The sequence below is a fragment of the Oculina patagonica genome, chromosome 2 (genome assembly GCF_052425735.1).
Source record: "Oculina patagonica isolate OP01 chromosome 2, crgOcupat, whole genome shotgun sequence".
Lineage (NCBI taxonomy): Eukaryota > Metazoa > Cnidaria > Anthozoa > Scleractinia > Oculinidae > Oculina > Oculina patagonica.
In genome coordinates, this window is record NC_135759.1 from 27,334,517 (window position 1) to 27,348,864 (window position 14,348).

Consider the following 14,348-nt stretch of genomic DNA (forward strand, 5'->3'; position numbering starts at 1 on the left):
GAGGGAAAAAAATCCAAAAATAGTATCGTGCTAAAGGTCAGGATTTTGCATGTTTTGTGGATGTTTTGTGATCATTTGTGACAAAAGACACGTGATTTACAATAACAGATGACGCAATTAGAACACTGAACATGCGCAAGAAGATCTCGTGACTCGCTGGAAGGTTTGGAAAGGACGGGCAAAGTTATTTTGCAGGAGAGTGCTTTAGATCGAAGGGATTTTAGACTATTTGCAGCCAAAACAACACACAATGGACACAGCAGAAACTGAAGTATTGACCACTGAATCAAGGGCGATTCCTTCCAGACGAATTGTTGTCAACGACCCAGGCCAACTGCCGATCGATTATTCCACCACTCCGGGAGGAACCATATTTTCCACGACTCCGGGCGGTGAGTTTGTGTGTTGTTCTGGATGCTTTTACATCTAATATAGCAAGATCACAAATCAAAGTACTTTATGATCAAATTTTTAATGTGTTCTAAGGGTTCTGGTTGGAGTACGGCGTATTAGGAAATTCGGTTTTCTAGTACATTCGAAATCGTTTAGCGACTACGCAGCAAGAAATATGTACATTTGTACATGCAACGCAAGCGTTTTACATAAACTGTCTTTCCGAGTTTGTTGATGATAAAATGTGAAACATTTTGTCGACTGTATTCTTCAGTTTCCAACGATAAGTCGTTTTCAGCAGAATTGAAACCTTCGTTTGTATGTCTTCGACAATTACTTTTGCATTGAAAAGAACGTCTTATGCCGGCTGCCTTGCTAGCATTGCTTTCGTTTCAACAGTCACGTAAGATGTAAGTTTTTGAGCTTAAATGTTTGCACACCAGTTTAATAATACATTTGTTATTACATTTATAAGACGTTTGGCAAGAAAAGACTTCCCATAACGCTTTTTTGAGTATTTTTGTAACGCCCGCAAAGTGCAAGGCTTTCGATTTGAACACATAAGCTAAGCGCTATTTTGATGTCGTCATAACCTTTCTGGGTTGCGAGGAATTCGTTTGCTTGCATTGTTGCAGAACAGGCGAGGTTTTCGATTGAAAACCGGACTTTTTAAAGTAATTTTTGCGTCGTTTAACTTGCATTCTGTTCCTAACGCGTTGTTACAGGGTTTTGTGTTTATGTTTGGTCTTGTTTCGCCTTGGCTTCGCAATACGGGGCACGTATTGTTTTCGCGATGTAAACAATTCCCACGTGTTATGCCGGGGTTCAAGGTACCTCATTTGAAATTTAAAACCAGTCTTTGATTTAATGATTTGTTCCCGGATGGACCATAGTCTTTTGTCTTTCAAACAGATGAAAGAACAATGCTGTTCAAAATTGTGCTTGATTGTATATATGGAAATTAGTATTTTTTTTACAAAATATGCCTAATTTTCCAGCTTTCTATTTACATTTTCATCAGGTTTTCTAATATTCTGTTAGACAGTGTGTCCTTTTGAGTTAGTGATTGTTTGGCCTTTTTTCTAAGCTTGACGTGCTTAAAAAAATATTTGCAAGGAAAATTGTTTTGGTAAAATGCAGAGGGTTTTTATCATGGCCAGGTCAATGCAAACAGGATCAGAAATGACAGATGGTAACTTTGGGACTTTGTGAGATGGCAGGGGTGATAACATTTTTCTCAAGCCTCAGACTTTGTTACCTTTGCAAATTGAAGAAATCAAGACTCCAAGATACTGAACTGAAAAAAAAGTACTAATTTCCATCCAAACCGTCCACAGCCAAACACGCTTTTAAACAGTTTTAGTGCTCCAAAATAGCAATTGTTAATATGAATGGATAATAATTTAACGTTTCCTCAGTACGACAGAAATATAAACTTTGGCTGTTCAAAAATCTGTTAAAATCCATGAAATAATTATTTTAAACAACTTATTTCATCATGTACACATGGAATGATATTGATTTTTTGTTAAATAGACAGTATCAGAGCAAACTACATATCTGTAACGTTACAGGACTCAAATGTGAGCAGAAAGAACAGAAAGGACACTGGCAAAATGTGGACGTTCGCCACTACTGTGCCCCAGCAAGAAAAAATGCAAATGTTCACGGCGTCGAAAGCAGTGTGAAACATGCACCCAGTGCAACAGTCCAGAGCACTGAGCAACAATGCAGAACATGTAGCGCACCGCGATCAGGCGAGGGGGGGCCGCCCCAGTCAGGTCTGACCGTGCAGCACCAGCCCCATGCGAGCTCGTCATATGCGCGAGAGAATGTGGTGGGGTAGAGCGAGCCGCCCCGAACCGACAGGGAGGACGACAGGGGAGATGGCTCGACAGGATTCGCAGAGCATCACCACTGTGTAGCCACACCACCAGACGCCAGACTCGTGCCAGTGACGAACACGCCATGTCTGACCTGAGCCACACAATCAGCCGCAGAAACACCTCCGACCCGCGTCACACGACCAGGCGCTCACGCGTGAGCCGCCGACATCCGACACGTGACAGATGGGGTGGACACGACAGATGTCGGCTCCCCCCCCCGCCGCCACCGCGGGCGGGCTGCGTCCCCCACAGGCCCGAGTCGGTCCACACCGTGACCTTCACTTGACGCCCATCGATGATCGGCAGTGGCACAGAGTGCGTGACCTCGTGCCACGTGGGCGCGTGAGGACCACACACAGTGACACCCCCCCAACCGGGAGAAGTCCATGCCCACACCACCCAGCAGAGATGCGATCACCGGCCCAGCACCCCCGACACCTGCCCACCACCCCCCAGCCCCCGAAGACCCACAGAGGAGGCCCAGCCCGCCCCCCCGCAATTCACGCCCCGAGAACCGACATCGACCATGCCCCCACGCCAAGCAGAGCCGCTCGTGCCCCAGCCCCCCCCCGACCCAGACGGGAGGACCAGAGGGAGTAGGCGATTGCGACGTGCAACACACGCGAAAAAATAGGTACTCCAACATTTAATTAATCCCCTTTCTGAAATACATGAAGTGTAAATATCTAGGCAGGACGGTGAGAAGGGGGGACGGAGAAGGATGGGGGAACACGATGGAATAAGGATGGGAGTAGTGAAAGGAGAAAAGAGGGAAATGGAAAAGTGAGACGAAGAAGAGGAGGGAAGAGGAGAGAAGAGAGATAGGCAGTGGTGACAAGGAACGCATGTGGCACTAACAGATGCCACATGATGAACTCTATCGGAGGGAAAAAAGTAAGTGGAGGAACGACGAGAGGAAGGTGGGTTGGGAGGACGGACGGAAGGAAGATGGGAAGTAGGACGATGACGAGAACATGTGATACAGAATGGACAGGGAGAAAGAGGGTGAAAGGGGGAGAAAGACATACAGAATCTCTGAGTAATGACCAGCCGGCAGACAGATGAGAGAAATGAGAAAAGCAATGGGCCAGGGAAAGAGGAAAAAAGAAAAATTGAACGGGAGGGGGGAATGAATGGAATTGAGGGATGGGGGGAAACGTATGGAAGAAGGAGGGGGCAAAAATGGAAGCCGCGGGAGGTACGGATATTTCGGAATCGCCCATTCCCATTCAGTAAATGTGAAATGTCAGCTAAAACAATGTGCACGGAAAAAGGGTCAAAGCTTGGTACCTAGGCATTTGATTCGAGCCCGAAGAGGGAAAACAACATGTACCGTATTACCCGTGATAAGTCGACCACCAAAAATCGGTCAAAAATCGCCTCGACTTACATGGGTAAAATTGACCCAAGTACCAGTAATAAATTCTGAAAAACAAACAATAGAAATGACAAACATCAAACAACAGTACAGGTACGATGTCCTTCGCTGCATCTGTGTCGAATGGCATTAAGAAAATCATCACGAACACAAAGAAACCGAATGTAGAGACTACTGGCAAGATGAAAAAGAGCGACATCCACAAAAGCTGGAATCACGAGAAAACATCTCATGCATGATCTCTGCTGAACTCGCACAGTAACTGGATGATGCAAGCACATGAGATAGTACCAGTACCTCACCGTTTGTAGCTGGTTACCAAGCCCCCAAACAAGCTGGCACTGTATCGAGTGGTAAAGATTCGGTGTTCTGGTGGCTGTCTCAAGCGCACATCTCTCCACAATTTGAAAGGTCGTGAAGTGTGTTGAAGAAGCCGTAAAAATGTGGACAAAATGCCGAAAACACGTGGAATGACCATAATGGTGCCCAGGAGGGGGGGGGCAACCCACGGGAATGACATCGAAGTTCCAGGGTAGGGATTGGATCAAAATGGTCTGCGGGAGAAATGTAAGAGGAGAAGTGAATGACATTACAGGTGCCCAGGAGGGGGAAAAGGAAAAAAGTACCCGGGGCGCCGCCCCCATCCTGGGGAAACATGATAGGTGCAAAAACGCTCGAGTAGAGAAAAACATACATGAAACGGTGACGAGAACCACCGAAGAAAGACAAAGGAGAAAAAGCCAGAAAAAAACAGTGGCCAAAAAAGGGGGGACAACACGGGACGATAATACACTACATGGGTAAATACGGTAACAGACTTGTCGCTATCACATCTTACAAGAGTATTAAGAAACTTTCAGTAAACAAAATTGGCAGGCAAAGTGGTGAAGAGATGGCGGGTCCTTTTTTACCATACGAACAAACAAGATTCAATTAACGAACAGCAAAAGCAACTACTATTTTCAATATTTTGACCAGTCAAAAATGACATGTGACCGAGCTAAAACCGGTTTGGCTGGTCTACATGACCGGCAACTATCTAAAAATTATTTTGAGCCCTGTCAAATCAATGAACATAAAACACTCTAAAGACTCTTTTCAATCACCAATTGAAGTCATTGAATGTAGACTAATATTATATCATGTTTGTAGTAAATACCTTATTGTTATTTATTTTGGGGGTTTTTTTGGTTTTGGTTTTTTTTTTTTTTTTGTCCCCAAAACTGTCAATTCTTGGTCACTCCCTCGTTTGGACTCTCCAACTCAGGGTGCGTCTTATAACTGTAGCTGTTTTGACATGTTCAGTTTGTAAACTTAGCATGACAAAGTTGCCAAGTTTGGGATGCGTCTTATAACCGAGGGCGCCTTATAACCGAATAACTACGGATACATAGTGTAAAATCATAATACATTGTTTTAATTTTGCCTTGACTTAAAATAATTAATAGCCATTTTGTTCCATTGACATTTATGATAAAACAAACATCAAGTTCATTTCATTACTGACTTTTTGAAACATTTCACTGAAAGCAGTCAACTTATACAATTGTAGTGAGTTATTTTGATTCCATGCTCCCCCCCCCCCCCATATAATGGCTATTCTTTTAATGAAATATGGCATTTATTTATTGTTGTTGATCTTTCAGGGACACGCATTATATATGAACGCAAGTTTCTACTTGAATTGCGTAATTCTCCATTGTCCCGCACTCCTCCACGGAACCTGCCCCTGATCCCAGGCGTGACTTGTGATGAGAAGGTAAAGCCTGGGAGCCGTAAAGACAATGGTGTGGTTGCCACAGAAACAGAGAATGAAAAGAATGACCATGGTAAGCAATTAAATTATTTGTTATGCTAGTTCAATGTTTTTCCTATCTGCATTGTGAGTTCTAAATTGCTCTCCGAAGGATTTTAAAATAGTGGTTTGAGCCAAGCAATACAAAAAACATCAAAGAAGATACGGAGAGTGGGAATAGCAGATGGACAACAAACTATTTTCCTTTAATAAACATTTTTTTTAGAGGGTTGTGTAAGGACCGCCACTCGATTTTCGGCCAAAAAATGGACTACCTTCACATTTTTGACAAGTTAACTTGATCCATATGATCTCTATTTTCTTGCAGTCTTATTTTTAATATTTTTGGGTGTTTTGAAACGTCAAAAGAAAATTTTTTTTAAAAAAAAGGTTTTGGATGGAATAGCAGTTTACAGGACGGCGCAAGTCCCTAACAACACTTCTCCTTCCCAGGATAGAAACAGACTTGACCATACCATTCTTATTCTCTGCTTCACCCACTGTCACCCTAACTGTCTCCCTTTACATGTTTTTCCAAAAACTGAACTGATGAAACTGGCCCTTAAGTGACACATGTACATTTGTAGTAAAATACAAAAAAGTTATGTTGATTTTTTTTTTTTACATTTTTCAGCAGAACCCGAAGAACCTCAATTTGAGATGGACATATAAGGGCAGCCGGACGGACCAGACACAAGAGACCCCAGTGTTTATTTCAATGACCATTGTCTTAGATTTTACAGTTGCACATTGTTCAACACCACTTTAATTGTCAGCATAGAGTGGGTGTAAATATTGTTTTGTTAGGTGTGGAGCTATTGAATGGTGTTGACAGGAAAATCAGTTTTGGTGTCCAACTTTGAACTGGTTGTCTCTTGTCAAAAAAAAAAAAAAGATTGACTGATGTCACCTTATATTGTACATAGAATTTCTTTCTCTTGACTCTGTCAGAGCAATGTCCAAATAAAATTTTTGGACCCAGAACTTCTGTGATCAAAAATTATTTTCTTGTTGTTGTTTTGCTGTTTTTGTTTGTTTATTTTTTTCTGTGCATTGTTTGTTGGTAAAAATGCAGGAAGAACTGGGGTGGTACTCTTATGTTTAACTCATTTTGGTCAGAAATCAGGTATGGGTTGTGCTCTCTGTTCTGGAATTAGGTCAAGTATTAGAAGTTATGAAACTTTTTTATAATATGTCCTATGTTGCTTTGAGCCTTGTATATAGTATATATTTTTTATAATAGTTTTAACTCATCTCTTGACTCAGTGCATTTGAAGCCCTTAAATGTTTACAAAAAACCAAAGCAGTCTCTGGATAGCTTCTGGTTTAAATAGGGTATGAATAAATTGCAAATTCTGTTCTTAAATTGCTCCTATTTAATCTAGATGTTTAAGGTAATCTCCCCTCATCGCCAAAAATTATTTAAGAAACTCAAAAAATCCTTATCTATAGAAGACAGGTATTGTGATAACAGCTGTTGCATTTAATGTTGTTGATAGTTTTGGGTACAATATCTGTGTTCATATATATGTCTGTGTTGTTCTTTGACCAACCATAGGTCTGTTAGGGAAAATTTTACCTTTTTTTGTTCCTTGCCCTTGTGATATTCTAGCTTTAACCAGGTATTTTTTCAAAGTTTTGAAATGACCATGTGAAATAATCGTTTCCTAGAGTTATCCCCCCGCCCCCCCCCCCCCCCACTTCCCAACCTATTGAAAAAAAGTCTAAAACAAGCCCGAGCAACCCAGAGAGAGGCCGACCCCGCCAAAGTGCCAAAGAGCCCACGCACCACGGAGGCCCAGATGGCCGTGCCCAGGGGTGAGCGCACAGCACACCAAAAACCGGAGAACCGACCAGCTGCGGAAGACCGTCAGCACGAAGCGGAGCAGCGAAAAGAGAGAAAGATGCGCGCGACGACAGAGAAGAAGGAGAAGGACACGAAGAGAGGACGAAAACGTCAGAAGGGACAAATCGGGCGAATGCACGTGAATGGGCAGAGCCAGCCGAGGCCTGAGCGAGCCCACAGAGGAGGAGTGACCCCGAGTGAACAAGCCCGAAGAGAGAGACCGGAACGAGGGAAGAGAAGAAGGAGACAGTGCGAATGCGAGGACCCGCAGCACGCCGAATGAAAAAGCGGGAACAGAACGAGTGACTGAGGAGTGCGAGGAGAAAAGCGGCCCATAACATAACCTCATTACCATTCGGTAAAAAGGACAGATGTTCCACACGCAATCCCCATGTGTCAGATGTGTAATCTTTATTATTTTGTGTGTTGCCAGGTTCAAACTTGAAGTTATCCACAAACCTCCTTTATATCACGTGTGCCAAATGGTCTTGGTATATTTTTACATGTTCGAAGAAAATTTCGACCAGCCAACATTACACACCGCAAGGTCGAAACTTCCTATGTATCACGTGATTGTGTGATTTCCATTAGTCTTAATATTACCTTTACATCATGCCACATGGCAAATAAAATTTTAATTCGTGTGCATGTGAAGATGTAACATTTGTACCAATAGCCAGTTTGCACAAGGACTACTGTAATACAGTTAATCGTAAAAATAGTACAAAATATCGCCAGGGAGTTTTATGACAGAACAGTACTTCCTTTGAACTCTAAACCCAGGAAATTGAGCAACGGGGCAATAGCAGTCGATGCGACAACTTGGGGCGGAGCAGAGTTCTCCCTGGTCCCCGGGAAAAATTAAACATCTAGGTTTACTGAGATACATTCTGGGAGGATTTATTACGAAAACGTTTGGCTTCGATTTTTTTAATATACGGCCTGAAAGGGAGACCTTGCCTCTACCCCTAAAACCGCCTCCACTAGTCTGGTCAAAAGGGTAGGGGGGAAGGAAGGGCACGCGGGGGCACGCCGGCAGGGGGGGACGGACGGAGAAAGTTATTATAGGGTAAATTTTACTGTTACTTTCTAGTCGTTGAAAGTGGCCATTTCGGTAGACATCCCTTCTTTTGAAATTATGGTTGTACTTCTTCATATAGAATCCTCACACCACCTGGTAAGCTGTCCAGCTCAAGATATTCCCATGGAAACTGTCGAGAGCCTGGCATGGTAAACATGCTATTTGTGTAATACTGAAATTGGTTAACTACTGACTTCCTCTGCCAGTCGCCCCAAAGTTTGTCGATAAAACCGTGAAGGAGCCAAAATTCGGGAGTAAATGACGCCGTTGAATGATGGGCCATGTTTTCACCCACACAGTTGTGGAACTTAGTATGAAATTGTTCACGGATCGTTTGTTCAAAGATAGTAAAATTCTCAAGCATAATTAGATTCCGGGTGCCTTCTACGTTTGGTAGATTGCAAGACAAATTGAAGTCTCTCTTCAAGCAACCACCGCCCACAGACAAAGGTAAATGGAATTCGCTCTCTCTAAACGGACCATCCATGATGCACCTATTAGGCACGATACCATTGCCCCCTAGACCGTGAGGAGCTGGGCTCCATACCGAGTCAGCAGACTGTTGTACCCAGTGCTCGGCGACTCGGCTCCAATCCCAGTACGGAATGGTTACTCGACAGTCAATTTGACGAAGAAAATTTTCAAATTCCAGCAAATACCATCTGTGCCAGGGAAGAAATATCTGAGGCATGTGATGGAGGAATTTGCTCGGCACTCGTGAATGCAGGGTTGTTAATCTGACATAATCGCTCCTGTATTGAGGGCTGGTAGCAGCCAGTTTGAGAACTTCTATAAAGCGCCGTCGCTCTGTTAGGCTCATCTTGGTGAATTCTTTTCGTACTCTGTAACATGAAACTAGGTCGCCATCATGGCATTGGCATCTCCTATGACACTCGTCGACAATTGTCTTCCTGTCTACACATGGCATACTTAATCCTATAAGAAAACACAACATCGGACTGTTTCATTGTTTATCATTGTATCACATTCCCAGAAAAAAAATGTAATTAGCAATGACTGTTAATAGAGTCTCTAAATCAGTTGTTGATTTGAATGAGTCATTCATATTCATGGTGGTGTGGGAGGGGAGGCCGAAGGGTGGTGCTGATGATGATGATGATGATGATGATGATGATGATGATGATATTAAGCAGTCGTAATGTATTTTTCCTCAGTCGTAACAGTTTCAAGTTTAAAACATCTTTTGATTATTTTTTCTTGAATTTACTGATGGTTAAATTTTATCCACTTTTACCCTTACAAAACTAATTAAATATTTTGGAGCAGACGCCCAATATCTTGGTTATATAACTGGTTACATTATTCATTCGTTCGTTCGTTTGTTCGTTCACTCATTCATTCATTTACTAATTCCCTTAACTACAATGATGGATCAGTTAAACGTACCCGTTACATAGCCTTGTAAGGTATCGACATCAAGACGAAGACAGGTGTGAGATGCTTTAGAAAGGCTTAATGCTGTCACCAGAACAAGGTTACGAAATGTTTTCAACAGATTACCAGGGCAACGAGGCACAGAAAGGCAGTCAATTGTCGCCTGAAAATGTTATTAAAAGAGAAACTGTTTTTACAAAAATTGACATTGATCAGTAGTAATTTTCAGTTTAAGGTCATGAAGTCTTTGATTGTTATCAAAAATTGTAATGTATGAAATAACATTTAAATCAAGGGAATGATGTTAAAATAATCGTCGGTACTGCATGAAGACGATGAATATCTCATGCAGTGGAAGCGAAAAGCGGATTCATGAAGACAGATCATAAAGGAGAGGTTTTGTCTCTTACCTGAAGAGCGTCGCACTCCTTGTTAAAGAGATGTTTGTTTCCACTTTCAAGAACGTTCAACAGCCCTCGCGAGTGACCCGAACATTCGCGAATCACCTGTACTTCACAAAACTCGTTTTTCTCTGAAGAAACAGTCTTTCCCGCCAGCAAAACAACGAGTGAAAGATAAATAGGCAAAAACTGCATGACTGGCCAAAAAGGAAAAAAAGATCTGACTACATGCATATCAGTCGCCTGATGAGTGAAAAAGCTTTGATCAACGTAAGCGTTGCTTAGATATTCGTTATTCCCTCCCGTTCGAGGCCGGAAGGAAGAGTGATCATGGCAAACAGCTAGTTCGGCAACCCCCGAGAAAATAACAAAGAACCTAAGGCCACCTGATTTTTGTCTTTTGCGCGACTGAAAATCTGGGCCTTAAAGGCGAAGATTCACAATAAGTTGTAACGTTTGCTTGATGTCCTCGGCAACTGAACTACTGAACTAAGAACTGTCCTAGTTCAGGCTGATCAACCAGAGATGCACTGTGCTGAGTTAACACCGGCAAATAAAATACTACAAATTAAATATCAATCACTGTGGGTAATTGAAAATTAAAGTTATCACGGACGCGAAGAAACTGTAGGAGACCAAAAAGAAACTCTAAAAGGTAACGGAAGGTTATGTCTATGTTAATTGTTCTTTTTGATAGTTTCGCCACCGCACTAATTAATTTCGATTATTATTTTTAACTCTAAACCTGTGAAATAAATATGTTAAAACTGATTTTCAACTTATCGTATTGTTATTGTAATTATTGCTAATTGAATAATGAAAACTTGCTTCTCATGGGCGAGATTCACTTGTGTTTCGAAAAGCTTTATGTTATTGAAACAACGCAGGATAACTGCCTTTTTTTTCCGTTACGCATTACCCCTGGCGACTTTGGCAACTCGATTATTATAGGAGGAAAATATATAAAAATAAGAAAAGCGGAGAGACGAAATCTTCTTTCTTTTAATAATCTAGTCAAGTCATGGGTTTTAATTATACGGTCACACAGACCGGAAAAAGGGAGGGTTCTATCTCTAGCATCCGAATTACGAATGTCATTATAAAAAGCCACCTGGAACTCTTAAATTTCTTTGAAGGTTTCACTTTTTTTCAAGCAGTGATTTACAGCTGGTTCCGTCGGCAAGTTTCGGTTTTTCATCGTCTCGAAATTGCTGGCTATACATTACCGGTAATAGGCCCGAGTGGAGACCAACTCAGTCTGTAATTCATACGAGTGATCAGTGCGACCGAGGAGCGGGAGTCTAATTTCAAGTTTAATCAAAACTATAACAAAATTCTCGAACGTGATTGGTTATCAGCAGCCCGATTTGAGCACTAATAGGACAGTGTACGCGAGTTGTAATTGGAAGTGTAATAGCAAGTACGGAACTGTGTAATTGGAAGTATGCGTGCGTGGTGTATTTGTTAAGAAATGTTTTTTTTATATTTAAAAAAATAACGAGGTTTTATTTTAATTTTTATTTTTTATTAATTTGTAACGGCACCCATTTTTTTATAAAAATACTCAAAAAAAAAAAAAACCCCCCCCCCGCCCGTTACCCCCCAATCATGAGTATGATACGCGAAATCTTGTTACCAATTAATCATAACTAAAAAGGAAAGGAAGGAGATAAGGAGGAAATAATACGAAGCCTGTTCATAATTAGTCATCTCTATGACAAAATTTGCTGGAAAAAAGCCATTTCTGAAATGTTTTGGTAATACAAGCTAGAAGTCTTCACAGTCAGTTGCAAGGTGGAATCAGGTAACGCGAGCGGGCCGCACGCGAATTTTCAAAAATTTGTCATGATTATTCCACATATTTTATTCATCTTGTTATCACTGTTTGGAAATAAAGTGATTGTCTAAAGTGATATGTTCCTGTTTAATTTGCCCAATTTGCTTTTAAATTGTGTATCTTCCTACGTCACAGGAAGAGAAGTGCATAATTTATCGGACATGTCGGAAGATGATGACAATATCCAATCGCTTTCTGCATCTCTTGTAATCTGGTAACTAAAGGTTCTTTTGTTGGAAACCTGTTTTAAGATCGAAGCTTGTAGCACAGGAACGTCAGTCTCAACTTCTACTTCTAAAATACGTATTCTGACTTTTCTTCGATTCCCCATATCTCCGTCATTGCCATCAAGGGAAAGTTTATCCGGCCATTTCGTTCAGTCCTAAAAACCAAAAATAACAAAAGTTTTTACAACCATGCTACTCAAACGATTGATCTGTGTTAAGGCCATAAAAGTTTTCTCCCGCGTTTCATGTATTTTTAGTACAAATAAACTATCAACACGTTTAAGATGGAGATATTGGTTACTTTATGGGGGGGGTTGCAATACTTGTTCCTGTTTTGATTTGCTTCACTTGCCTTCTAAAAGTAATTCAAGGTGTTAGCAAATGTGCATCGTCGATTTCCTTCTCTTAGAACGCGTATATCCAACCGTTAATTCGCTCAGAAGTGAAAACCAAAATAATAAGTTTATACCACCATGTTAATGAAATAATGGAGCTGTGTTAGGACCATGAGATATCCCCCCCCCCCCCCCCTTTCTCCATTTTTTGCGGATTAGTGTAAATTTAAACTATCAACAAGGCGGAGGGGAGAGGAAGGTTAGATGCATTCTCTTTCCCAGAACCCGCGCCCTCTAGACCGGAACGAGAATGGGTTAGATAGAGATATCAGATATCTGTCACTTGGGATACTTGTTCCTGTTTTAATTTGCTTGACTTGCCTTCTAAAGGTCATTCAAGGTGTTAACCACATCGCTACGTCACAGGAAGGGTGGAAATGTGGAACTGACAGGAAGAGCATTCCACCTGTTATTTCATGTGTTGAAAGGTTTTTCAGAAACGCTTTAGTGTTACAAGCTGCTTCGAGAATGCTTCCCACGCCTTTTTATAAATATAAACGGTGCAAGATGTTTTATGACTCCAATTCTGTAGGGAAGGAAACGTGCGTACCAAATGCAAAAGTCTAAGGCCATTTTCTTTACGGATAGTAACTGCCAGAGACATTTCTCCGTCTCATGCTCCCAATAACCCGGAAAACTGCATAAACACATGGCTATATACCATTCAAGCTATTGAATGTATATGATAAATTTCCCAACATTTTATCAGTAACTTTACAATTTATCAAAAACTTTTTACTTTATGATTCCTTAATTAAGATTATGCTCCTGTTTGATGTGTCGGCCAGGTTGTAAAAGATTTGGTATTAAAACACGCACAGAGGGCACATGGGTCGGGGCTTGTACTCCGACCGGAACTCATCAAACTGTCGTGGACGGAATGATGCATTGGGAACGCTAAAGTTCTCACTTTAATGGTGCATTTAAAGCCTTGTACTGATCATCATTTAGCTGGGCAGTGAATTTCTCGGTCGTTTCTGAATCTAACTGTCTGACTCTCTAAAACAGAAAACCACGGGAGGAGAAAGAGGAGAAAAATGCTCGACTGCTGAAGCAATCTATGCCAGCCCATAATCCTGCGATTTTTTTCGGTCCATTCAGTACACATCAATCTTCAGAGCATTTGTTTCTATATTTCGTCCAAATTTTCATCAGTTGCGGCATCAGTTAGCTAGATATTGGTTACTTAGAATGTGTTCCTGTTTTGATTCGCTTGATTTGCTATTAAGTTGTCAATGGAGCGTACACACCGGAAGATCATTCCCTGACTGAATACTATCAAGGACTCACTGAGCACCTGATATCAAAACAGCGGGGGCGGGGGGGCCGCGGGGGGGGCCGGGGCGGGCCGCGCCCGCCCCGACCGGGCGGGGGGGGGCGAGCCACGGGGTACGGGGTTACTGAAAACCGCCCCCGCAACTGTTCAGAGACTATTGCTAGGCTTCTTCTTATAATGTCCGACACTATATTACACCAAATTGAACTCTAAACGAGAGCAAGCATTTGCGAAACGCCTGCTGAACATCATCAGTGAAGCAATAAAAACATTGCCAGCGTTACGTTATAAAATTCTTTGCCGATTTTCAGACCCTGCCTATCGAACTCAAAAACCAAGAATACTGGTTAATTACAAGACATTACACCAAATCTAGCGGACTTTTTGACTTCTGACAATCGATCCCACCTCTGCCCTTATTTTACCAACGAGCTTATG

General features: G+C 41.8%; 3 protein-coding genes across 4 annotated transcripts in view; 1 reads left to right on the forward strand and 2 right to left on the reverse strand.

Moving 5' to 3' along the window:
* Nucleotides 1–14,348, reverse strand: part of LOC144643847 (uncharacterized) — a 158,983-nt gene that overhangs the window by 40,132 nt on the left and 104,503 nt on the right. The window lies entirely within an intron of this gene.
* Nucleotides 136–6,436, forward strand: LOC144643830 (eukaryotic translation initiation factor 4E-binding protein 1-like). 2 transcript variants are annotated; one of them, XM_078503202.1, is made up of 3 exons: nt 136–392; nt 5,304–5,486; nt 6,090–6,436. In XM_078503202.1, the coding sequence occupies exons 1-3, from the start codon at nt 251–253 to the stop codon at nt 6,122–6,124; spliced, it is 360 nt and encodes a 119-aa protein (XP_078359328.1). In that variant the 5' UTR covers nt 136–250; the 3' UTR covers nt 6,125–6,436. The 2 variants fall into 2 exon arrangements, with proteins under 2 accessions (XP_078359328.1, XP_078359327.1); XM_078503201.1 differs by having other exon boundaries at nt 139–392; nt 6,087–6,436.
* LOC144641915 (uncharacterized) lies at nt 8,369–10,553 on the reverse strand. Its single transcript, XM_078500932.1, has 3 exons — nt 10,185–10,553; nt 9,787–9,937; nt 8,369–9,315 (listed from the first exon to the last, which is right to left on the reverse strand). Exons 1-3 carry the CDS (start codon nt 10,407–10,409, stop codon nt 8,435–8,437), a joined length of 1,257 nt encoding a protein of 418 aa, XP_078357058.1. The 5' UTR covers nt 10,410–10,553; the 3' UTR covers nt 8,369–8,434.

Bases quoted from the DNA above. Each gene is read 5' to 3' on its own strand.
- LOC144643830 (XM_078503201.1), top strand. From the start codon at position 251: ATGGACACAGCAGAAACTGAAGTATTGACCACTGAATCAAGGGCGATT. The intron at 393-5,303 runs GTGAGTTTGTGT...TTGATCTTTCAG, and splicing joins ATTTTCCACGACTCCGGGCG to GGACACGCATTATATATGAA. The intron at 5,487-6,086 runs GTAAGCAATTAA...TACATTTTTCAG, and splicing joins GAATGAAAAGAATGACCATG to CAGAACCCGAAGAACCTCAA.
- LOC144641915 (XM_078500932.1), bottom strand. From the start codon at position 10,409: ATGCATGTAGTCAGATCTTTTTTTCCTTTTTGGCCAGTCATGCAGTTT. The intron at 9,938-10,184 runs GTAAGAGACAAA...TAACATTTTCAG, and splicing joins AGGAGTGCGACGCTCTTCAG to GCGACAATTGACTGCCTTTC. The intron at 9,316-9,786 runs GTACGTTTAACT...GTTTTCTTATAG, and splicing joins CTTACAAGGCTATGTAACGG to GATTAAGTATGCCATGTGTA.